This window comes from Oncorhynchus tshawytscha, linkage group LG29 (genome assembly GCF_018296145.1).
Source record: "Oncorhynchus tshawytscha isolate Ot180627B linkage group LG29, Otsh_v2.0, whole genome shotgun sequence".
Lineage (NCBI taxonomy): Eukaryota > Metazoa > Chordata > Actinopteri > Salmoniformes > Salmonidae > Oncorhynchus > Oncorhynchus tshawytscha.
The window spans coordinates 31,492,991-31,519,456 of record NC_056457.1 but is presented as its reverse complement, the minus strand read 5'-3'; the positions used below and the strand labels follow the sequence as shown (position 1 = coordinate 31,519,456).

Below are 26,466 nucleotides of genomic sequence, written 5' to 3'. Positions count from 1 at the left end.
ACGCAGGCCTCCTAATTGTCCCTAGAATTTCTAAGCAAACAGCTGGAGGCAGGGCTTTCTCCTATAGAGCTCCATTTTTATGGAACGGTCTGCCTACCCATGTCAGAGACGCAAACTCGGTCTCAACCTTTAAGTCTTTACTGAAGACTCATCTCTTCAGTGGGTCATATGATTGAGTGTAGTCTGGCCCAGGAGTGGGAAGGTGAACGGAAAGGCTCTGGAGCAACGAACCGCCCTTGCTGTCTCTGCCTGGCCGGTTCCCCTCTTTCCACTGGGATTCTCTGCCTCTAACCCTATTACAGGGGCTGAGTCACTGGCTTGCTGGGGCTCTCTCGTGCCGTCCCTGGAGGGGGTGCGTCACCTGAGTGGGTTGATTCACTGTTGTGGTCATCCTGTCTGGGTTGGCGCCCCCCTTGGCTTGTGCCGTGGCGGAGATCTTTGTGGGCTATACTCAGCCTTGTCTCAGGATGGTAAGTTGGTGGTTGAAGATATCCCTCTAGTGGTGTGGGGGCTGTGCTTTGGCAAAGTGGGTGGGGTTATATCCTTCCTGTTTGGCCCTGTCCGGGGGTGTCCTCGGATGGGGCCACAGTGTCTCCTGACCCCTCCTGTCTCAGCTTCCAGTATTTATGCTGCAGTAGTTTATGTGTCGGGGGGCTGGGATCAGTTTGTTATATCTGGAGTACTTCTCCTGTCCTATTCGGTGTCCTGTGTGAATCTAAGTGTGCGTTCTCTAATTCTCTCCTTCTCTCTTTCTTTCTCTCTCTCGGAGGACCTGAGCCCTAGGACCATGCCCCAGGACTACCTGACATGATGACTCCTTGCTGTCCCCAGTCCACCTGGCCATGCTGCTGCTCCAGTTTCAACTTCCACCTGACTGTGCTGCTGCTCCAGTTTCAACTGTTCTGCCTTATTATTATTGGACCATGCTGGTCATTTATGAACATTTGAACATCTTGGCCATGTTCTGTTATAATCTCCACCCGGCACAGCCAGAAGAGGACTGGCCACCCCACATAGCCTGGTTCCTCTCTAGGTTTCTTCCTAGGTTTTGGCCTTTCTAGGGAGTTTTTCCTAGCCACCGTGCTTCTACACCTGCATTGCTTGCTGTTTGGGGTTTTAGGCTGGGTTTCTGTACAGCACTTTGAGATATCAGCTGATGTACGAAGGGCTATATAAATAAATTTGATTTGATTTGATTTGTGTACTACTCCCTTCACAGAACAGCGCAAACTGGCTCTAACCAGAATAGAAAGAGGAGTGGGAGGCCCCGGTGCACAACTGAGCAAGAGGACAAGTACATTAGAGTGTCTAGTTTGAGAAACAGATGCCTCACACGTCCTCCACTGGCAGCTTCATTAAATAGTACCCGCAAAACACCAGTCTCAACGTCAACAGTGAAGAGGCGACTCCGGGATGCTGGTCTTCCAGGCAGAGTTCCTCTGTCCAGTGTCTGTGTTCTTTTGCCCATCTTAATATTTTCTTATAATTGGCCAGTCTGTGATATGGCTTTTTCTTTTCCACTATGCCTAGTGGTTAGAGGTTTGGGCCAGTAACCGAAAGGTTGCTAGATCGAATCCCCGAGCTAACAAGGTAAAAATCTGTCGTTCTGCCCCTGACCAAAGCAGTTAACCCACTGTTCCTAGGCTGTCATTGTAAATAAGAATTTATTCTTAACTGACTTGACTAGTTAAATAAACGTTAAATATATAAATATATTTTTAAATGTCTACACTTTATTTATGATCAATTTTATGTTATTTTAATGGGGAATTTTTTTTTTTCAAAAACAAGGAAATGTCCAAGTGACCCCAAACTTTAGATCGGTAGTGTACCTACTAGTGTACATCACTAAGCTACACATCTACATACTAGTGAAAAGTGCAAATCAGTCCCAGAACAACAGCAAAGAACCATGTGAAGATGCTGAAGGAAAAGGGTACAAAAGTATCTATATCCACAGTAAAACGAGTCCTATAATCGACATAACCTGAAGGGCCGCTCAGCAAGGAAGAAGCCACTGCTCCAAAAGCGCCATAAAAAAGCCAGACTACGGTTTGAAACTGCACATGGGGACACTTTTTCACACTTTTTGGAGAAATGTCCTGTGGTCTGATGAAACAAAAATAGAACTGTTTGGCCATAATGACCATCGTTATGTTTGGAGGAAAAAGGGGGAGGCTTGCAAGCCAAAGAACACCATCCCAACCGTGAAGCACAGGGGTGGCAGCATCATGTTGTGGGGGTGCTTTGCTGCAGGAGGGACTGGTAAACTTCACAAAATAGATGTCATCATGTACACCTACATACTAGCATACATCACTAAACTACATATACTGTGTCAGTATATTGTGTCACATTCAGCCTTTTTTTTTTGGATACTTTCCAAATGTAATCCATTACAGTTACTAGTTACCTGTCCAACATTTTAATCTGTAATGTAACTTTGGGGTTACCAAAACTCAGTAATGTAATCTGATTACTTTTTGTGATTACTTTCCCTTTAAGAGGCATTCGAAGAAGACAAAAAGGATCCATCAAACACATTTTGTGTGTCGTCATAGTGGTCTCTGACATCATAGTGGTTCTCTGACATCATAGTGGTCTCTGACATCATAGTGGTTCTCTGACATCATAGTGGTCTCTGACATCATAGTGGTCCTCTGACATCATAGTGGTTCTCTGACATGTGGTCAACTCGCTCATTTGGAACCAACTTAAAAGCTTTTTCATTTCTGAATTGAATGTCATTGAACAACAGAAAGGAATCATAATGTATTTTCTCGTAAACATCTTTTCTGAATTTATAAGTAATGCAAGAAGTAATCATCTAGTTTTTCAAAAGTATTGTTGCATTGCATCAACAGTAAATGCCTTTCACTCTTACTGCAGTGGATGGAAATGTAGGACAGGTTAGGTAATGTTATGAATATGTAGGACAGGTTGGGTAATGTTATGAATATGTAGGACAGGTTGGGTAATGTTATTAATATGTAGGACAGGTTGGGTAATGTTATGAATATGTGGGACAGGTTGGGTAATGTTATGAAAATGTAGGACATGTTGGGTAATGTTAAGGAAATGTAGGACAGGTTGAGTAATGTTATTAATATGTAGGACAGGTTAGGTAATGTTATGAATATGTAGGACAGGTTGGGTAATGTTATGAAAATGTGGGACAGGTTGGGTAATGTTATTAATATGTAGGACAGGTTGGGTAATGTTATGAATATGTAGGGCAGGGTGGGTAATGTTATTAATATGTAGGACAGGTTGGATAATGTTAATAATATGTTGGACAGGTTGGGTAATGTTATTAATATGTAGGACAGGTTGGATAATGTTATTCATATGTTGGACAGGTTGGGTAATGTTATTAATATGTAGGGCAGGTTGGGTAATGTTATTAATATGTTGGACAGGTTGGGTAATGTTATTAATATGTAGGACAGGTTGGGTAATGTTATTAATATGTAGGACAGGTTGGGTAATGTTATTAATATGTAGGACAGGTTGGGTAATGTTATTAATATGTAGGACAGGTTGGGTAATGTTATTAATATGTAGGACAGGTTGGGTAATGTTATTAATATGTAGGACAGGTTGGGTAATGTTATTAATATGTAGGACAGGTTGGGTAATGTTATTAATATGTAGGACAGGTTGGGTAATGTTATTAATATGTAGGACAGGTTGGGTAATGTTATTAATATGTAGGACAGGTTGGGTAATGTTATTAATATGTAGGACAGGTTGGGTAATGTTATGAATATGTAGGACAGGTTGGGTAATGTTATGAATATGTAGGACAGGTTGGATAATGTTATTAATATGTAGGACAGGTTTGATAATGTTATTAATATGTAGGACAGGTTGGATAATGTTATTAATATGTAGGACAGGTTGGGTAATGTTATTAATACACCTGCTCTGCTGTGCAAACACTCAATAAATATTTAATCCACTGCTAACTCTGCAAACAGACATAGCGCACATTGAGCCATATGTATTTTAAATGCATTGCCTATTATAACCCCAATCACCAATTACAATCTTCATCAGAATCACAGAATCAACAATCTACCTTAACCACAAATAGATGCCAAAGAGGATTAATGTCTTATCATGTATTTTCAAAAACTGTAATTTTGATTTATTTTACCTTTATTTAACTAGGCAAGTCAGTTAAGAACAAATTCTTATTTGCAATGACGGCCCAGGAACTGCCTTTTCAGGAGCAGAATGACAGATTTGTACCTTGTCAGCTCGGGGATTTGAACGGCTACCCTGCCGCCCCTAATCTGCTACAGTATGAAAGTGGAAAAGTAATGAAATGCAAGACATGGGACTGCAGATATGGGCTAAGATCTGGCCTTCACAACTCTCCAAATCATCTACACAAGACTTGCATTCACTCTCTATCTGTTCATGCTGACATCAGTCAATTGGAGTCTCCTGGATAATGTCAATAGAGGGGAGGGCACGTCTTCCAAACGCTCAAACAGAACAGAGCAGAACTTTGGAGGAGAGAAAGGAGTGAGGACCAAGACACACACACACATACACACACACCCATGCACACACACCACACACACACACATCCACACACATACATACACACGCAGGCAAACACACGCATGCACACAAACCACCCACACACAAACACAAAAACACACACACGTAAACACACGCATGCACACACACCACACACACACACGCATGCACACACACCACACACACACACGCATGCACACACACCACGCACACACAAACACAAAACACACACACACACACACACACACACACACCACACACACACACACCACGCACACACAAACACACACCACACACACACACGCATGCACACACACGACACACACACACGTATGCACACACACCACGCACACACAAACACAAAAACACACAAACACACACACACACACACGCATGCACACACACCACGCACACACAAACACAAAAACACACACACACACGCAAACACACGCACGCACACACAGACACACACACACACAAACATATAGACGCAAACACACGAGTGCACACACACTACGCATGCCAACACACTATGCACACACACACACACAGACACAAACATATACACGCAAACACACCCATGCACACACACACGCACACACACACACACACACACGCACACACAAACACACACACACACACATTGTCTCACCTGTGTTTTCAAGGCGCCCGGATCTGAAAGGAGTTTGAAAACAGGCATGGTGAGTGGGTGACAAGGAGCATAACCATCACACTCTCTTGACTGTTTGGTTTGTTGTGTTGTGCTGAAGGTACCTGACAGCCAAGAGTAGACCACTTGAGGCTTACGACTGTTCTGTTCTGAGTTAGCTCTCTGTTTGTTCATTGGCTCCCGTGGGACGGGCTACACCCCCTTCAAAAACCAGCCCTCCCCCTCCCTCCCTCCCTCCCACCCTCCCTACTCCCTCTCACTCGTCTGCAGGCAGGCAGCTTTGAATGGAACTTTGACCTGTTACACAAAGTGCCGCAGCTCAGGGCTGATAAGGCAGAGCAGAGGGAGAGAGAGAGTCAACTGGGACCTGAGGTAAACAGCAGCAAGCTTCACCTGCAGACCACCTGGGAGACAGAGTACCGTAAACAGCTGTGTCGTAGCATACATTATAAACTGTGTGGTTCGAGCCCTTGAATGCTGATTGGCCGACAGCCGTGGTATATCATAACGTATACCATATGACAAAACATTTGTTTTTTCCTGTTCTAATTAAGTTGGTAACCAGTAGCAATAAGGTACCTCGGGAGTTTGTGATATATGGCCAATATACCACGGCTAAGGGCTGTGTCCAGGCACTCCACATTGTGTCGTGCAGAAGAACAGCCCTTAGCCCTGGAATAGAGACCATATACCATACTTCCTCAGGCCTTATTGCTGAAGTATTCAATGCAGTAATGCACATTCCTGATTGGATGTTGTGATTTTGTTCTCTGGTTGTGCTTATAATCTGGAATCCTACAAATACTCAGCCAACAACTGATATGTGGTGATAAGGTTACCTTACCTAGACATACCCAGCCAACAACTGATATGTGGTGATAAGGTTCCCTTACCTAGACATACCCAGCCAACAACTGGATGTTATAAAAAAGCATAACAAAGCAAGATGTAGTGACATCTTGTCGTGACATCATAGTTCCAACATCACATATAACTAAAGGGTATAAAAGGTATCTCTGAAGGGAAGTAATGAGTTTCCCTGTGTTTGTGTGTGTGTGTGTCGGTGTGTTGGAGTGTGTGTCAACAACTGATTGTGTGTGTTGGAGTGTGAGTCTGTGTGTGTGAGTGACATGTGTGTGTGATATGTGTGATGTGTGTTATGTGTAGGTGACATACCCAGTCGGTGTGTGTGTGTGTGATGTGTGACATACTCAGCCAACAACTGTATGTGGTGTAAGGTTGTGTACCGGTGTGTTGGAGTGTGACCCAGCCAACAACGGTGTGTGGTGATAAGGACTTGTGTACTCAGCCAACAACTGATATGTGTGTGTGTGTGTAGGTGTGTGTCAGTGTGTTGGAGTGTGAGTCGGTGAAATGCCAACAACTGATATGTGGTGATCGGTGTGTTGGACTGTGCCAACGGTGTGTGTGTGTGTAAGTGTTGTCGGTGTGTTAGAGTACCCAGTCGGTGTGTGATGTGTGTGTATGTGGTGTGTACCCAGCCAAGTGTGTTATAAAAAAGCATAACGGTGTGTGTGTGTGTGTGTGTTTCCCTGTGTTTGTGTGGTGTGTTGTGTGTGAGTGTGTGTGTGTGTTTGTGTGTGTGTAGTCGGTGTGTGTGTCGGTGTGTTGGAGTGTGAGTCGGTGTGTGTGTGTGTAGGTGTGTGTGTGTGTGTTGGAGTGTGTGTCAGTGTGTTTGTGTGTGTAGGTGTGTGTCGGTGTGTTGGAGTGTGTGTCGGTGTGTGTGTCGGTGTGTTGGAGTGTGTGTCGGTGTGTGTGTGTGTGTGTGTAGGTGTGTGTCGGTGTGTTGGAGTGTGAGTCGGTGTGTGAGTCGGTGTGTGTGTGTAGGTGTGTGTCGGTGTGAGTGCCAGGTGTACATGTCGGTGTGTGTGTGTGTCTGTGCGTATGTGTGTCTGTGTCTGTGTGTGTGTGTGTGTGTGTGTATGTGTGTCTGTGTGTGTGTCTGTCTGTGCTTTGTAGATTCATTATCAGCAGCTTTTCCTTATCGTAGGTTCATTATCAGCAGCTTTTCCTTAGCGTAGGTTCATTATCAGCAGCTTTTCCTTATCGTAGGTTCATTATCAGCAGCTTTTCCTTATCGTAGGTTCATTATCAGCAGCTTTTCCTTATCGTAGGTTCATTATCAGCAGCTTTTCCTTATCGTAGGTTCATTATCAGCAGCTTTTCCTTATCGTAGGTACATTATCAGCAGCTTTTCCTTATCGTAGGTTCATTATCAGCAGCTTTTCCTTATCGTAGGTTCATTATCAGCAGCTTTTCCTTATCGTAGGTACATTATCAGCAGCTTTTCCTTATCGTAGGTTCATTATCAGCAGCTTTCAGGTATACACATGAACATGAAAGACACCATACTACGTTTGTTTGCCTGCATCAATGTGGTTACATGCTTTCTTGCATCTGTGTGTTTTGAGGTGGTTCTCACCTGTTTTTCCACAGCCACCAAACCTCCCCAGACATTCCTTATGGGCTCCAATACCACACTTGGAGCACAAGTACCCCTGGTTAAAGATGCCCCTGGAAGAGAGAAGACAGGGATAACCAGTGTTAGTGTGTGTGTGTGTGTGTCTGTGTGTGTGTGTGTGTCTTTGTGTCTTTGTGTGTCTGTGTGTGTGTGTGTCTGTGCGTGTCTGTGCGTTTGTGTGTCTGTCTGTCTGTCTCTCCTCGTCTCTTCTCATCTCATTTCCTCCTCTCTCCTCTCCTCATCTCCTTTCTCTTCTCCTCATCTTTCCTCATCCCTCCTCTCCTCTTCATCTCTCCTCTCCTCATCTTTCCTCTCCTCTCCTCCTCTCCTCTCTCCTCTCCTCATCTTTCCTCCTCCCTCCTCTCTCTTCTCCTCTCCTCTCCTCCTCTCCTCTCCTCATCTTTCCTCTCCTCTCCTCCTCCTCTCTCCTCTCCTCTCCTCATCTTTCCTCCTCTCTCCTCTCCTCTCTCTCTTCTCTCTCTCCTCCTCTCCTCATCTTTCCTCTCCTCTCCCTCCTCTCTCCTCCATCTCTCATCTCTCCTCTCCTCTCCTCTCTCCTCATCTCTCCTCTCCTCTCTCCTCTCCTCTCCTCTCTCCTTTCCTCTCCTCTCCTCATCTTTCCTCCTCTCTCCTCTCCTCCTCCTCTCCTCTCTCTCCTCTCCTCATCTTTCCTCTCCTCTCCTCCTCTCCTCATCTTTCCTCTCCTCTCTCCTCCTCTCCTCATCTCTCCTCTCCTCATCTTTCCTCTCCTCTCCTCCTCTCCTCATCTCCTCTCTCCTCTCCTCTCTCTTCTCCTCTCCTCTCCTCCTCTCCTCTCTCCTCTCCTCTCTCTCTCCTCTCCTCATCTTTCCTCTCCTCTCCTCCTCTCTCCTCTCCTCCTCTCTCTTCTCCTCTCCTCTTCTCTCCTCCTCTCTCCTCTCCTCCTCTCTCTTCTCCTCTCCTCCTCTCTCCTCTCCTCATCTTTCCTCTCCTCTCCTACTCTCTCCTCTCTCTCTCTCTCCTCTCCTCTCCTCCTCTCTCCTCTCCTCTTCTCTCTTCTCCTCTCTCCTCTCCGCCTCTCTCTTCTCCTCTCCTTCTCTCTCCTCTCCTCATCTTTCCTCTCCTCTCCTACTCTTTCCTCTCCTCCTCTCTCTTCTCCTCTCTCTCCTCCTCTCCTCCTCCTCTCTCCTCTCCTCCCTCTCCTCCTATCTCCTCTCCTCCTCTCCTTTCCTCCTCCTCCTCTCCTCTCTCTCTTCTCCTCTCCTCTCCTCATCTTTCCTCTCCTCTCCTCCTCTCCTCTCTCCTCTCCTCATCGTTCCTCCTCTCTCCTCTCCTCCTCTCTCTTCTCCTCTCCTCTCCTCTCCTCATCTTTCCTCTCCTCTCCTCATCTTTCCTCTCCTCTCCCCCTCTCCTCTCTCCTCTCCTCTCCTCATCTTTCCGCTCCTCTCCTCCTCTCTTCTCTCCTCCTCTCCTCTCCTCATCTCTCTCTCCCTCTCCTCTCTCCTCTCCTCTCCTCATCTTTCCTCTCCTCTCCCCTCCTCTCCTCCTCCTCTCCTCTCCTCTCTCTCTTCTCTCTCTCATCTCCTCTCTCCTCTCCTCTCCTTCTCTCTCCTCTCCTCATCTTTCCTCTCCTCTCCTACTCTTTCCTCTCCTCCTCTCTCTTCTCCTCTCTTCTCCTCTCCTCCTCTCTCCTCTCCTCCTCTCTCCCTCCCTCCTCCTCCTTTCCTCTCTCCTTCCTCCTCTCTCCTCCTCCTCTCTTCTCCTCTCCTCTCCTCATCTTTCCTCTCCTCTCCTCCTCTCCTCTCTCCTCTCCTCATCTTTCCTCCTCTCTCCTCTCCTCCTCTCTCTTCTCCTCTCCTCTCCTCTCCTCATCTTTCCTCTCCTCTCCTCATCTTTCCTCTCCTCTCCCCCTCTCCTCTCTCCTCTCCTCTCCTCATCTTTCCGCTCCTCTCCTCCTCTCTTCTCTCCTCCTCTCCTCTCCTCATCTCTCCTCTCCTCTCCTCATCTTTCCTCTCCTCTCCCCTCTCTCTCCTCTCCTCCTCTCTCCTCTCCTCCTCTCTCCTCTCCTCCTCTCTCTTCTCCTCTCTCTCTCCTCTCCTCCTCTCCTTTCCTCTCCTCTCCTCATCTCCTCCTCCTCTCTCTTCCTCCTCTCCTCTCCTCATCTTTCCTCCTCTCTCTTCTCCTCTCCTCTCCTCTCCTCATCTTTCCTCTCCTCTCCTCATTTTTCCTCCTCCTCTCCCCCTCTCTCTTCTCTTCTCTCTCTCCTCTCCTCTCCTCTCCTCTCCTCTCCTCTCCTCATCTTTCCTCTCCTCTCCTCATCTTTCCTCTCCTCTCCCCCCTCTCCTCTCCTCCTCTCCTCTCCTCTCCTCATCTTTCCTCTCCTCTCTCCTCTCTCTCTTCTCTCCTCCTCTCCTCTCCTCATCTCTCCTCTCTCTCCTCTCCTCTCCTCTCCTCATCTTTCCTCTCCTCTCCTCATCTTTCCTCTCCTCCTCATCTTTCCTCTCCTCCTCTCCTCCTCTCCTCTCCTCTCCTCTCCTCATCTTTCCTCCTCTCCTCTCCTCCTACACCTACACACACACACACACCTACACACCTACACACACACACACCTACACACACACACACACACACACACACACCTACACGCACACACCCACACACACACACACACACACACCACCTGCACGCACTCACTACATGACATGTGAATGACAACCTGTGTCTACAAACAATGAGCAATATCTGGATCACACCAGGGCAGATGTGACAAAGACCCAGTAGATGAACCTGTATGACCCCTAACCTCCCATTCTGGGTGGATGACAGTCAGGGGCATTACTAGAACATTGATTGGAACATGCAAGAGGACAACTATACTGTGTGACCCTGTACCTTAGCAGCATGTGGCAGTAGCTACAGGATGTGATTCTGTCAAAGGTGTGCATCTTGAACTCGTGGGAGTTACTGGTGCCGTTCTCTGGACGGATGTTGGATCTACAGGACAAGGGGAGAGAAAAGACGTGAAGAAACAAGACTAGAAAAAACAAAGTTTGTTTTCACTGTCACATTGTGAGATAAGGTATCTGCAGTCATCCATACTGATTTCTATATTATTCCCATTAGTCGTAAAATAGTTAGTTCACAGAGTCCAATAGTGCCAGCTGACATCACTAAACAAAAACACCACCTGGTAGCAAGCCGAGACTTCCTGATTCTTCGGTCAAGTATATTCCTGTTGGACTAAAGTGCTATGACATCATCGGTCTAAATGTCTCTCCTCCTGCTCCTCAATGCGCTGAGCTGAAGTCAGCGTGGGCACAGCAGGTGGCTAACATGAAACAGCAGCGCGTGACAAAACAGCAGTTTGGGATCAGTCCTTAGTCTCTCCAGGGAGCCAAGTGACTCAGTGATTGTGTGTCAAATAAACTGAAAGAGTGTCTCTCTTCACACTCTCTCTACCCCCCTCCAAACTCAATTTAAATTTAACGGCTTTATTGGCTTGGGAAACATATGTTAACATTGCCAAAGCAAGTGAAGTAGATAATAAACAAAAGTTAAATAAAGAATACAAATATATATTAAACATTACACTCACAAAAGTTCCAAAATAATAAAGACATTTTAAATGTCAAATTATGTACAAATACTTAAAGTACAAAAGGGAAAATAAATAAAAATAAATATGGTGTTTGTTCTTCACTGGTTGCCATTTTCTCGTGGCAACAGGTCATAGATCTTGCTGCTGTGATGGCACACTGTGGTATTTCACCCAGTAGATATGGGAGTTTATCAAAATTGGGTTTGTTTTCAAATTCTTTGTGGGTCTATGTAATCTGAGGGAAATATGTGTCTCTAATATGGTCATACATTTGGCAGGAGTTTAGGAAGTGCAGCTCAGTTTCCACCTCATTTTGTGGGCAGTGAGCACATAGGCTGTCTTCTCTTGAGAGCCAGGTCTGCCTTCGGCGGCCTTTCTCAATAGCAAGGCTATGCTCACTGAGTCTGTACATAGTCAAAGCTTCCAAAGTTTGGGGCAGTCACAGTGGTCAGGTATTCTGCCACTGTATACTCTCTATTTATGGCTTTAAAATCTTCTGATAGACTAATTGAAATCATTTGAGTAAATTTTACCTGTGGATGTATTTCAAGGCCTGCCTTCAAACTCAGTGCCTCTTTACTTGACATCATGGGAAAATCAAAAGAAATCAGCCAAGTCTGGTTAATCCTTGGGAGCAATTAACAAATGAATGAAGGTACCACGTTCATCTGTACAAACAACAGTACGCAAGTATAAACACCATGGGACCTCACAGCCATCATTCCTCTCAGGAAGGAGACGCGTTCTGTCTCCGAGAGACGAACGTACTTTGGTGCGAAAAGTGCAAATCAATCCCAGAACAACAGCAAAGGACCTTGTGAAGATGCTGGAGGAAACGGGTACAAAAGTATCTATATCCACAGTAAAAAGAGTCCTATAACGACATAACCTGAAAGGTCGCTCAGCAAGGAAGAAGCCACTGCTCCAAAACCGCCATAAAAAAGCCAGACTACGGTTTGAAACTGCACATGGGGACAAAGATCGTACTTTTTTGGAAAAATGTCCTCTGGTCTGATGAAACAAAAATAGAACTGTTTGGTCATAATGGCCATCGTTATGTTTGGAGGAAAAAGGGTGAGGCTTGCAAGCCAAAGAACACCATCCCAACCGTGAAGCATGGGGGTGGCAGCATCATGTTGTGGGGGTGCTTTGCTGCAGGAGGGACTGGTGCACTTCACAAAATAGATGGCAACATGAGGAAAGGAAAATGATGTGGATATATTGAAGAAACATCTCATGACATCAGTCAGGAAGTTAAAGCTTGGTCGCAAATGGGTCTTCCAAATGGACAATGACCCCAAGCATACTTCCAAAGTTGTGGCAAAATGGCTTAAGGACAACAAAGTCAAGGTATTGGAGAGGCCATCACAAAGCCCTGACCTCAATCCTGTAGAACATTTGTGGGCAGAACTGAAAAAGCGTGTGCGAGCAAGGAGGCCTACAAACCTGACTCAGTTACAGCAGCTCTGTCAGCTCTGTCCCACTTAATGTGGGAAGCTTGTGGAAGGCTACCCAAAACATTTGACCCAAGTGAAACAATTTACAAGCAATGTTACCAAATACTAATTGAGAGCATGTAAACTTCTGACCCACTGGGAATGTGATGAAAAAACTAAAAGCTGAAATAAATCCTTCTCTTTACTATTATTCTGACATTTCACATTCTTAAAATAAAGTAGTGATCCTAACTGACCAAAGACAGGGAATTTTTACTAGGATAAAATGTCAGGAATTGTGAAAAACTGAGTTTAAATGTAGTTGGCTAAGGTGTATGTAAACTTCCGACTTCAACTGTATGTACACTACTATTCAAAAGTTTGTGGGCACTTAGAAATGCCCTTGGTTTTGAAAGAAAAGCACATTTTTTGTCTATTATGATAACATCAAATTGATCAGAAATACAGTGTAGACATTGTTAATGTTGTAAATTACTTTTAAATTACTTTTTGCTTAAGCAGCTGCCCCCTGTTTTGTGTTGCTATAGCAACTGCCCCCCTGCTGTGTGCTGCTATAGCAACTCCCCCTGCTGTGTGTTGCTATAGCAACTGCCCCTCCTGCTGTGTGTTGCTATAGCAGCTGCCTCCCACCCCCTGCTGTGTGTTGCTATAGTAGCTGCCTCCCACCCCCTGCTGTGTGTTGCTATAGCAGCTGCCTCCCACCCCCTGCTGTGTGTTGCTATAGTAGCTGCCTCCCACCCCCTGCTGTGTGTTGCTATAGTAGCTGCCTCCCCCCTGCTGTGTGTTGCTATAGTAGCTGCCTCCCCCTGCTGTGTGTTGCTATAGTAGCTGCCTCCCACCCCCTGCTGTGTGTTGCTATAGTAGCTGCAGCCCCCTGCTGTGTGTTGCTATAGCAGCTGCCTCCCACTGCCCCCCTGCTGTGTGTTGCTATAGCAGCTGCCCCCCTGCTGTGTGTTGCTATACAGCAGCTGCCCCCTGCATTGTGTTGTAAATTGCTTTTAAATAGCAGCTGCTTCCCCTGCTTTGTGTTGCCCCTGTGTGTTGCTATAGCAGCTGCCCCCTGCTGTGTGTTGCTATAGCAGCTGCCCCCTCCTGCTGTGTGTTGCTATAGCAGCTGCCTCCCCCCTGCTGTGTGTTGCTATAGCAGCTGCCTCCCCCCCTGCTTGTGTGTTGCTATAGCAGCTGCCTCCCCTGCTGTGTGTTGCTATAGCAGCTGCCCCCCTGCAGTGTGTTGCTATAGCAGCTGCCTCCCCCCCTGCTGTGTGTTGCTATAGCAGCTGCCCCCCCTGCGCTGTGTGTTGCTATAGCAGCTGCCTCCCCTGCGGTGTGTTGCTATAGCAACTGCCCCCTGCTGTGTGTTGCTGTAGCAACTGCCCCTCCTGCTGTGTGTTGCTATAGCAGCTGCCTCCCACCCCCTGCTGTGTGTTGCTATAACAGATCAACAAATTGATCAGAAATACAGTGTAGACATTGTTAATGTTGTAAATTACTTTTAAATTACTTTTTGCTTAAGCAGCTGCCCCCCCCTGTTTTGTGTTGCTATAGCAGCTGCCCCCCTGCTGTGTGTTGCTATAGCAACTGCCCCCTGCTGTGTGTTGCTATAGCAACTGCCCCTCCTGCTGTGTGTTGCTATAGCAGCTGCCTCCCACCCCCTGCTGTGTGTTGCTATAACAGCTGACCCCCCCTGTGTGTTGCTATAGCAGCTGCCCTGCTGTGTGTTGCTATAGTAGCTGCCTCCCACCCCCTGCTGTGTGTTGCTATAGCAGCTGCCTCCCACCCCCTGCTGTGTGTTGCTATAGCAGCTGCCCCCCTCCCACCCCCTGCTGTGTGTTGCTATAGCAGCTGCTATAGCAGCTGCCCCCCCTGCTGTGTGTTGCTATAGTAGCTGCCTCCCCTGCTGTGTGTTGCTATAGTAGCTGCCTCTATAGCAGCCCCCTGCTGTGTGTTGCTATAGCAGCTGCCCCCCTGCTGTGTGTTGCTATAGCAGCTGCCTCCCACCACCTGCTGTGTGTTGCTATAGTAGCTGCCCCCCCCTCTGCTGTGTGTTGCTATAGCAGCTGCAGCTGCCCCCCTGCTGTGTGTTGCTATAGAGGCTGCTTCCTGTGTGTTGCTATAGCAGCCCTGCTGTGTGTTGCTATAGCAGCTGCCACCCCCCCCTGCTGTGTGTTGCTATAGCAGCTGTGTGTTGCTATAGCAGCTGCCTCCCCCTGCTGTGTGTTGCTATAGCAGCTGCCCCCTGCGGTGTGTTGCTATAGCAGCTGCCCCCCTGCTGTGTGTTGCTATAGCAGCTGCCCCCCCTGCTGTGTGTTGCTATAGCAGCTGCCCCCCCCCTGCTGTGTGTTGCTATAGCAGCTGCCCCCCTGCTGTGTGTGTGTTGCTACCCCCCTAGCAGCTGCCCCCTGCTGTGTGTTGCTATAGCAGCTGCCCCCTGCTGTGTGTTGCTATAGCAGCCCCTGCTGTGTGTTGCTATAGCAGCTGCCCCCCTGCTGTGTGTTGCTATAGCAGCTCCCCCTGCTGTGTGTTGCTATAGCAGCTGCCCCCTGCTGTGTGTTGCTATAGCAGCTGCCCCCCCCCCTGCTGTGTGTTTCTATAGCAGCTGCCACCCCCCTGCGGTGTGTTGCTATAGCAGCTGCCCCCCTGCTGTGTGTTGCTATAGCAGCTGCCCCCTGCTGGTGTGTTGCTATAGCAGCTGCCCACCCCCTGCTTTGTGTTGCTATAGCAGCTGCCCACCCCCCCTGCATTGTGTTGCTATAACAGCTGCCCAACCCCCTGCTGAGTGTTGCTATAGCAGCTGCCACCCCCTGCTGTGTGTTGCTATAGTAGCTGCCCACCCCCTGCTGTGTGTTGCTATAGCAGCTGCCCCCTGCTGTGTGTTGCTATAGCAGCTGCCCCCTGCTGTGTGTTGCTATAGCAGCTGCCCCCTGCCCCCCTGCTGTGTGTTGCTATAGCAGCTGCTGTGTGTTGCTATAGCAGCTGCCCCCTGCCCCCCCTGCTGTGTGTTGCTATAGCAGCTGCCCCTGCTGCTGTGTGTTGCTATAGTACCTGCCCACCCCCCCTGCTGTGTGTTGCTATAACAGCTGCCCAACCCCTGCTGAGTGTTGCTATAGCAGCTGCCCCCCCACCACCTGCTGTGTGTTGCTATAGCAGCTGCCCACCCCCTGCTTTGTGTTGCTATAGCAGCTGCCCACCCCCTGCTTTGTGTTGCTATAGCAGCTGCCCACCCCCTGCTGTGTGTTGCTATAGCAGCTGCCCCCAACCCCTGCTGTGTGTTGATATAGCAGCTGCCCCCACCCCCTGCTTTGTGTTGCATAGCAGCTGCCCACCCCACTGATGTGTGTTGCTATAGCAACTGCCCCCTGCTGTGTGTTGCTATAGCAGCTGCCCCCCACCCCCTGCTGTGTGTTGCTATAGTAGCTGCCCCCCACCACCTGCTGTGTGTTGCTATAGCCCCCCTGCTGTGTGTTGCTATAGTAGCCCCCCTGCTGTGTGTTGCTATAGCAGCTGCCCCCCTGCTGTGTGTTGCTATAGCAGCTGCCTCCCACCCCCTGCTGTGTGTGGCTATAGTAGCTGCACCCCCTGCTGTGTGTTGCTATAGTAGCCCCCCCTGCTGTGTGTTGCTATAGCAGCTGCCCACCCTCCCTGCTGTGTGTTGCTATAGCAGCAGCCCCCCCTGTTGTGTGTTGCTATAGCAGCTGCTATAGTAGCTCCCCCCCCCACCACCTGCTGTGTGTTGCTATAGAAGCTGCCCCCTGTTGTGTGTGTTATAGCAGCCCCCCACCACCTGCTGTGTGTTGCTATAGCAGCTGCCCCCCCACCACCTGCCCCCCCACCCCAAACTGATTGTAAATGCAGTTGTCAGTGCCAACAACGTATCTAATAGTAACAGATCCTTTGATCTCCTCGTCCTCCTCCTCCTCTCTAAAATAAGTACAGTATGACAAGTTCCCCTCTCCCCCCACTAGCATTACCAGGTGTGTTTGTGTTTGGCTGATGACACGTACCTGTTAGTACACAGGTGGGAGTGAAGTCCCCAGCAAATGACTGAAAGAGACCACATAGGACTTGGCAGGGACAATAGTCCTATGGCCAACTGTGCACTTAGTTCAGTCAATGGCCTACTTGTTAAAACGCATTCTGAGTAAGAACCACTATTCAGCCTCTTTGTCAAGACATTGTTAGATCTCCAGCCTATTGCAGAGATTCAGTCCAGAGATTCAGTCCATTTCATATACTGGGGTTTATTGAAGTATACGCCACCGGTGATGCATTTGATCCAGTAAGCATCCCCTTTAAATTTAAATAGATTATACATCCCCTTTCTTTTAAATATATTATACATCCCCGTTATATTTAAATAGATTATACATCCCCTTTAAATTTAAATAGATTATACATCCCCTTTATATTTAAATAGATTATACATCCCCTTTCTTTTAAATATATTATACATCCCCTTTATATTTAAATAGTTATACATCCCCTTAATATTTAAATAGTTTATACATCCCCTTTATATTTAAATAGATTATACATCCCCTTTATATTTAAATAGTCTTATACATCCCCTTTATATTTAAATAGTTTATACATCCCCTTTATATTTAAATACATTATACATCCCATTTATATTTAAATAGATTATACATCACACTTATATTTAAGAACACTCACAACATCACACCGCTACAGGATTTAAGAGGTAGACTTGGGACAGAACACTCACAACACTCACACCGCTACAGGAGTGAGGCAGAGGTGAGACATGGGACAGAAGACACAACACTACACCGCTACAGGAGTGAGGCAGAGGTGAGACATGGGACAGAACACTCACAACACTCACACCGCTACAGGAGTGAGGCAGAGGTGAGACATGGGACAGAAGACTCACAACACTCACACCGCTACAGGAGTGAGGCAGAGGTGAGACATGGGACAGAAGACTCACAACACTCACACCGCTACAGGAGTGAGGCAGAGGTGAGACATGGGACAGAAGACTCACAACACTCACACCGCTACAGGAGTGAGGCAGAGGTGAGACATGGGACAGAAGACTCACAACACTCACACCGCTACAGGAGTGAGGCAGAGGTGAGACATGGGACAGAAGACTCACAACACTCACACCGCTACAGGAGTGAGGCAGAGGTGAGACATGGGACAGAAGACTCACAACACTCACACCGCTACAGGAGTGAGGCAGAGGTGAGACATGGGACAGAAGACTCACATGGCCATGCCAAACTGCTCCAGCCACTTCTTCCTCAGCTCCTTGGTCTTGAAGAAGAACTCGAAGCCGCTCTGCCCCTGGTCGTGTGCTAGGTAGAGCCCATAGGACCACTACAACAGAGGGATGAGAATGTCAACTAGAAAGAGACAGAGCAGTAGATAGAGGGGGTCATCAAGCGGTAGAAGATGGGAGTGAACATAGAAAGAGAGAGAGAGGACAGAGAGAGAGGACAGAGAGAGAGAGGACAGAGAGAGAGAGGACAGAGAGAGAGAGGACAGAGAGAGAGAGGACAGAGAGAGGACAGAGAGAAAGAAAGAGAGAGACATTTGAAATGTCTATCCTTTTGGAACTTCTGTGAGTGTAATGTTTACTGTTAATTTGTATTGTTTATTTCACTTTTGTTTATTATCTACTTCACTTGCATTTGGCAATGTTAACATATGTCTCCCATGCCAATAAAGCCCTTAAATTGAAATTTAATTGAGAGAGAAAGAGAGAGTTCCCAGAGTTCTCCTGGCCAGGTGTCCATGTAGCCCCAGACAAGACACTTCAGGACTTAATCACTAACGATTAGCCACTTCAAAGACGAGCCATTACTCCAGCCTCTGTGATAACAACCTGCTACAACCACCTCTCCTTGTTAATACTCAGAGAGGAAGTTGTCTTGAAAAATGTAACTCTGATCCAAATGTCGGCACAATAAACAAGTGGTAATATTGTGTGTTCTGCTGTAATAGGCCTCTGTAGCCTGAATGTTCTGTACTGCTCAGTGCACAGGGAAGCTGTATCCTACATGTACTGTACTGCTCAGTGCACAGGGAAGCTGTATCCTACATGTTCTGTACTGCTCAGTGCACAGGGAAGCTGTGTCCTACATGTACTGTACTGCTCAGTCAGTGCTCAGGGAAGCTGTGGCCTACATGTACTGTACTGCTCAGTGCACAGGGAAGCTGTATCCTACATGTACTGTACTGCTCAGTGCACAGGGAAGCTGTATCCTACATGTACTGTACTGCTCAGTGCACAGGGAAGCTGTATCCTACATGTACTGTACTGCTCAGTCAGTGCTCAGGGAAGCTGTATCCTACATGTACTGTACGCTCAGTGCACAGGGAAGCTGTGTCCTACATGTACTGTACTGCTCAGTGCACAGGGAAGCTGTATCCTGACATGTACTGTACTGCTCAGTGCACAGGGAAGCTGTATCCTACATGTACTGTACTGCTCAGTGCACAGGGAAGCTGTATCCTACATGTACTGTACTGCTCAGTGCACAGGGAAGCTGTATCCTACATGTACTGTACTGCTCAGTGCACAGGGAAGCTGTATCCTACATGTACTGTACTGCTCAGTGCACAGGGAAGCTGTATCCTACATGTACTGTACTGCTCAGTGCACAGGGAAGCTGTATCCTACATGTACTGTACTGCTCAGTGCACAGGGAAGCTGTATCCTACATGTACTGTACTGCTCAGTCAGTGCTCAGGGAAGCTGTATCCTACATGTACTGTACTGCTCAGTGCACAGGGAAGCTGTGTCCTACATGTACTGTACTGCTCAGTGCACAGGGAAGCTGTATCCTACATGTACTGTACTGCTCAGTGCACAGGGAAGCTGTATCCTACATGTACTGTACTGCTCAGTGCACAGGGAAGCTGTATCCTACATGTACTGTACTGCTCAGTGCACAGGGAAGCTGTATCCTACATGTACTGTACTGCTCAGTGCACAGGGAAGCTGTATCCTACATGTACTGTACTGCTCAGTGCACAGGGAAGCTGTATCCTACATGTACTGTACTGCTCAGTGCACAGGGAAGCTGTATCCTACATGTACTGTACTGCTCAGTGCACAGGGAAGCTGTATCCTACATGTACTGTACTGCTCAGTGCTCAGGGAAGCTGTATCCTACATGTACTGTACTGCTCAGTGCTCAGGGAAGCTGTATCCTACATGTACTGTACTGCTCAGTGCACAGGGAAGCTGTATCCTACATGTACTGTACTGCTCAGTGCACAGGGAAGCTGTATCCTACATGTACTGTACTGCTCAGTGCTCAGGGAAGCTGTATCCTACATGTACTGTACTGCTCAGTGCACAGGGAAGCTGTATCCTACATGTACTGTACTGCTCAGTGCTCAGGGAAGCTGTATCCTACATGTACTGTACTGCTCAGTGCACAGGGAAGCTGTGCTCATAAAACAATAAAAACAGACCTTAAAAAGGCCATCTGGGATTTAAACAACAACAAATGGATGCGTCAAGTCCAGATTTCCCCTTTAAAGTGGCCTTTAGGTTATAGTCCCATTCATCACTCAGAGCTCAGAGGGCAGGGGTCAGGCTAAGCCACCAGCCAATCAGATAAGCAAAAGAGAGCCTCTTGGCCAATCACACAGGGTGTGTAGGGGGGTAGGTGAAGGGGTGTGTGAAAACAGGTACAGTATAAACCAGCTTATCTGGATGAGTAGGTCTCTAGACTTATAGGATAGACAATGGTCTTAAAGTAACAGGAACGATGCATGTTGCTGATGGTCTTAAAGTAACAGCATGTTGCTGATGGTCTTAAAGTAACAGGCACGATGCATGTTGCTGATGGTCTTAAAGTAACAGGAACGATGCACGTTGCTGATGGTCTTAAAGTAACAGGAATGATGCAAGTTGCTGATGGTCTTAAAGTAACAGGAACGATGCACGTTGCTGATGGTCTTAAAGTAACAGGAACGATGCATGTTGCTGATGGTCTTAAAGTAACAGCACGTTGCTGATGTTCTTAAAGTAACAGGAACGATGCACGTTGATGATGGTCTTAAAGTAACAGGAGCGATGCACGTTGCTGATGGTCTTAAAGTAACAGGAACGATGCATGTTGCTGATGGTCTTAAAGTAACAGGAACGATGCATGTTGCTGATGGTCTTAAAGTAACAGGAACGATGCATGTTGCTGATGGTCTTAAAGTAACAGCATGTTGCTGATGGTCTTAAAGTAACAGGAGCGATGCATGTTGCTGATGGTCTTAAAGTAACAGGAACGATGCACGTTGCTGATGTTCTTAAAGTAACAGGAACGATGCACGTTGCTGATGGTCTTAAAGTAACAGGAACGATGCATGTTGCTGATGGTCTTAAAGTAACAGGAGCGATGCATTTTGCTGATGGTCTTAAAGTAACAGCATGTTGCTGATGGTCTTAAAGTAACAGGAGCGATGCATGTTGCTGATGGTCTTAAAGTAACAGCATGTTGCTGATGGTCTTAAAGTAACAGGAACGATGCACGTTGCTGATGGTCTTAAAGTAACAGCACGTTGCTGATGGTCTTAAAGTAACAGGAACGATGCACGTTGATGATGGTCTTAAAGTAACCGCACGTTGCTGATGGTCTTAAAGTAACAGGAACGATGCATGTTGCTGATGGCCTTAAAGTAACAGGAACGATGCATGTTGCTGATGGTCTTAAAGTAACAGGAACGATGCATGTTGCTGATGGCCTTAAAGTAACAGGAATGATGCATGTTGCTGATGGCCTTAAAGTAACAGGAACGATGCATGTTGCTGATGGCCTTAAAGTAACAGGAACGATGCATGTTGCTGATGGTCTTAAAGTAACAGGAACGATGCATGTTGCTGATGGCCTTAAAGTAACAGGAACGATGCATGTTGCTGATGGCCTTAAAGTAACAGGAACGATGCATGTTGCTGAGATTTTATAAATATTTTCTTATTTTTTTTAACAAATGAGAGCTATTATAATAAGCCAAAATGATGATTATCTCCGGCAACCAATTCTACAATGTATCATTATCCAGAACGGTGGATATCATACATCAGGCGCTTGTTGTTGCTGTGTGTGTGTGTGTGTGTGTGTGTGTGTGTGTGTGTGTGTGTGTGTGTGTGTGTGTGTGTGTGTGTGTGTGTGTGTGTGTGCGTGTGTGTGTGTGTGTTTGTGTTCGTACCATCAGGCACAAGGAGATGTTTCATAAAAACACCATCTGGAGTGAAAAATCAAGCTGTTCCATCCTTCAAACCAACACAATTATCTAATGAATCAACGTGGCAATCTGAATACGTGTCTGAGTCGCTTTTAGTCAAACACCTCCTAAAAGTTACATCACTAAATAAAAGTATAGCACGTCTCCGTCTGGACAGTACCGTCTGAGCTGCAACAAACACATCCCTTAAACATAATAATTAAAGTGGGAATAAATTGAAGAATGATAAAAAGCTATAATTGTATTATGTGCACTCCGTCATGAATACACACACACACACACACGCACACGCACACACCTTTCTGGTCTCCTTGTCTGACGTGGGGTTGTTAGTGATCTTGAAGTGATACAGGGTGATCACCTCCTTCATCTCGTAGTTGTCTCCTCTCCTCTTACAGAGGATCACAGCAGCATCGAACAGGAAGATGTGCCTGTCAGGGGGAAAAAAAATCACAGAGGTAGAAAGATTTGTTGTTGTTGTTGTTGTTGTTGTTGTTGTTGTTGTTGTTGTTGTTGTTGACAGGACTATTTCACAGTGCTTCATTCCCCCAAATACACAACGTTTCCTCTTTACAGTCTTGGTCAGATGAGATAATAATAATAATAATAATAACTTTCTTTGTATGGTGCTTTTCAATGCAGGTAACAAAGAGCTTCACGTCACAAATTAATAAAAGAAAAGTACTGACAAAACAAACAAAAACAGGAGGAAGGAAATGAAACAACATATCGAATTAAAATCATACATTGAAGTCATACATTAAAAACGTCTTTATAAATGTGTTTCTTCAGCAGAGATTTAAAAAGAGACACTGAATCTACAAGGAGGAGAAATGACGGACACCATTCTGTGAGCTAACAGGATTTAAAAAGAGACACTGAATCTACAAGCCCTGATCATTGACTCTAATTAGGCTATTTTTGTTATATGATAAAAGCAGGACCGGACAACCTGATTTACATGCTGCTCGAGGTTCAAGTCATGGTCACAGAAGACACCAATGTTTCTGGCAAGAGGCTTTACATTGGGTTCTAGCGAGGTGGGGACGAAATAAATCATAAATCAAAAGATCATTTGGTTCCCATGGTAACCCTCTTCGCAACGCTATTATCAGATCATTTGGTTCCCATGGTAACCCTCTTCGCAATGCTATTATCAGTGCATTTGGTTCCCATGGTAACCCTCTTCGCAACAATATTATCAGATCATTTGGTTCCCATGGTAACCCTCTTCGCAACGATATTGTCAGAGCATTTGGTTCCCATGGTAACCCTTTCACAACACTATTATTAGAGCATTTGGTTCCCATGGTAACCCTCTTCACAACACTATTATCAGAGCATTTCTAATGCCCAATTAGTTATAGTTTTAAATGCATTTAAATAGGCAGGTCAGTTAAGAACAAATGATTATGCATAATGCACTAGAATAGTTTCTCATAAACATCTATAACTGCATTCACAAAGCATTATGAGCAGCATATGCAATGTAGCAGCACACACACACACACACACACACACACACACACACACACACACACACACACACACACACACACACACACACACACACACACACAGACACAGACACACACACACACACACACACAGACAGACCAGACAGACACACACACACACACACACACACACAGACACACACACACACACACACACACAGACAGACCAGACAGACACACACACACACGCACACACACACAGACCAGACAGACATCTCACCGGTCCTGTTTGGCACGTTTGTCGCCTGAGGCGAAGCGTACCTCTCCATCTCCTTTCGGTCTGCCATACACACTAAGAGACTGATTCTGGAAAAGGGGGGAGACAGAGGTCACACTCAAAACCCAAACTATCTTCACAACGGCTTTGTTATCAAGATTAATTGCTTACAAGGTTTTCAATGGATTTCTGATACTGGGCTATGTCTCTCAGGGTTTCGTTGTCTCTCTTAACTTCATTGATGTACTGGGCCAGGTCCTACAGTACACAACACAAAACAACAAACATCAAGAGTTGACATTCCAGATGGGTGCATTTTGACAGACTATAGATTCCAGATGGGTGCATTTTGACAGACTGTACATTCCAGATGGGTGCATTTTGACAGACTGTACATTCCAGATGGGTGCATTTTGACAGACTGTACATTCCAGATGGGTGCATTTTGACAGACTGTACATTCCAGATGGGTACATTTTGACATACTGTACATTCCAGATGGGTGCATTTTGACAGACTGTACATTCAAGATGGTTGCATTTTGACAGACTGTACATTCAAGATGGGTGCATTTTGACAGACAGTACATTCCAGATGGGTGCATTTTGACAGACTGTCGATTCCAGATGGGTGCATTTTGACAGACTGTACATTCCAGATGGGAGATTTTGACAGACTGTACATTCCAGAGGGGTGCATTTTGACAGACTGTACATTCCAGATGGGTGCATTTTGACAGACTGTACATTCCAGATGGGTGCATTTTGACAGACTATAGATTCCAGATGGGTGCATTTTGACAGACTGATCATTCAAGATGGTTGCATTTTGACAGACTGTAGATTCCAGATGGGTGCATTTTGACAGACTGTACATTCCAGATGGGTGCATTTTGACAGACTATAGATTCCAGATGGGTGCATTTTGACAGACTGATCATTCAAGATGGTTGCATTTTGACAGACTGTAGATTCCAGATGCATTTTGACAGACTGTACATTCAAGATGGTTGCATTTTGACAGACTGTCGATTCCAGATGGGTGCATTTTGACAGACTGTCGATTCCAGATGGGTGCATTTTGACAGACTGTCGATTCCAGATTGCATTTTGACAGACTGTCGATTCCAGATGGGTGCATTTTGACAGACTGTCGATTCCAGATGGGTGCATTTTGACAGACTGTCGATTCCAGATGGGTGCATTTTGACAGACTGTCGATTCCAGATGGGTGCATTTTGACAGACTGTCGATTCCAGATGGGTGCATTTTGACAGACTGTCGATTCCAGATGGGTGCATTTTGACAGACTGTCGATTCCAGATGGGTGCATTTTGACAGACTGTCGATTCCAGATGGGTGCATTTTGACAGACTGTACATTCCAGATGGGTGCATTTTGACAGACTGTCGATTCCAGATGGGTGCATTTTGACAGACTGTCGATTCCAGATGGGTGCATTTTGACAGACTGTCGATTCCAGATGGGTGCATTTTGACAGACTGTCGATTCCAGATGGGTGCATTTTGACAGACTGTCGATTCCAGATGGGTGCATTTTGACAGACTGATCATTCCAGATGGGTGCATTTTGACAGACTGATCATTCCAGATGGGTGCATTTTGACAGACTGTCGATTCCAGATGGGTGCATTTTGACAGACTGTCGATTCCAGATGGGTGCATTTTGACAGACTGTCGATTCCAGATGGGTGCATTTTGACAGACTATAGATTCCAGATGGGTGCATTTTGACAGACTATAGATTCCAGATGGGTGCATTTTGACAGACTATAGATTCCAGATGGGTGCATTTTGACAGACTATAGATTCCAGATGGGTGCATTTTGACAGACTATAGATTCCAGATGGGTGCATTTTGACAGACTGTATGAGTGTTTTCTAACGCTCTTCCATACAGTAGCCTAGGTAATAGGTGTCACGCCCTGACCTTAGAGAGCCTTTTTATGTCTCCATTTGGTTTGGTCAGGGTGTGATTTGGGTGGGCATTTTATGTTCTGTTTTCTATGTTTTTGTATTTCTATGTTTTGGTCGGGTATAGTTCTCAATCAGGGACAGCTGTCTATCGTTGTCTCTGATTGGGAACCATACTTAGGTAGCCTTTTTCCCTGTTGTCATTGTGGGAAATGATCTTTAGTTAGGGGCACTACAGCCCTCGTACGCTTCACGGTCGTTTCCTTGTTTTGTTGGCGACATTTTACAAAATAAAATCAATTGTAAGCTCACCACGCTGCACCTTGGTCTCATTTCGACGACGGCCGTGACAATTAGGTCACAGTTTCTTCATTAGTTCTGTACTAGAGTCGAGCAATATTATCATGATGTAAATCCTACCCCCCTGCAATGTCAACAATTTTCAAGAGGTCTCTCTCCCTCTCTCTCTCTGAGCAACATGATGAATGACTTTGCCAGAGAACATTGTGTAAATTTTCATCTCAACACAGCCATCACTAACATTGAGTGGCTGCTGCCAACATACTGAATCAATCTCTAGCCACTTTAATAATGAAAAATAACAAATGTATCACTAGTGACTTTAAACAAAGCCACTGTTCTGATTCAAGTAGCTCAATTTAAAAACCCGTCTATCTTCAGAGCTGAAAACCACCTCGTTGCTGTTGCATGTGATTTGATTTGATTTACATACATAACTGACTATATACAGTAATACAAACATTACTAACTATATACAGTAATACATATATAACTACTATATACAGTAATACATATATAACTACTATATACAGTAATACATAT

The 26,466-nt window shown here is 46.1% G+C and overlaps 1 protein-coding gene across 2 annotated transcripts in view; it reads right to left on the bottom strand.

The window, feature by feature from the left end:
- Window positions 1–26,466, bottom strand: part of LOC112239456 (guanine nucleotide exchange factor VAV3) — a 212,399-nt gene that overhangs the window by 58,689 nt on the left and 127,244 nt on the right. For both annotated transcript variants that reach the window (XM_042308465.1, XM_042308466.1), the window contains exons 12-18: window positions 23,862–23,948; window positions 23,694–23,779; window positions 22,255–22,387; window positions 17,971–18,080; window positions 10,575–10,676; window positions 7,665–7,756; window positions 5,204–5,226 (exon numbers count right to left, since the gene is read on the bottom strand). In XM_042308465.1, the coding sequence (XP_042164399.1) occupies window positions 5,204–5,226; window positions 7,665–7,756; window positions 10,575–10,676; window positions 17,971–18,080; window positions 22,255–22,387; window positions 23,694–23,779; window positions 23,862–23,948 (633 nt within the window). The remainder of the gene's footprint in view (window positions 1–5,203; window positions 5,227–7,664; window positions 7,757–10,574; window positions 10,677–17,970; window positions 18,081–22,254; window positions 22,388–23,693; window positions 23,780–23,861; window positions 23,949–26,466) is intronic.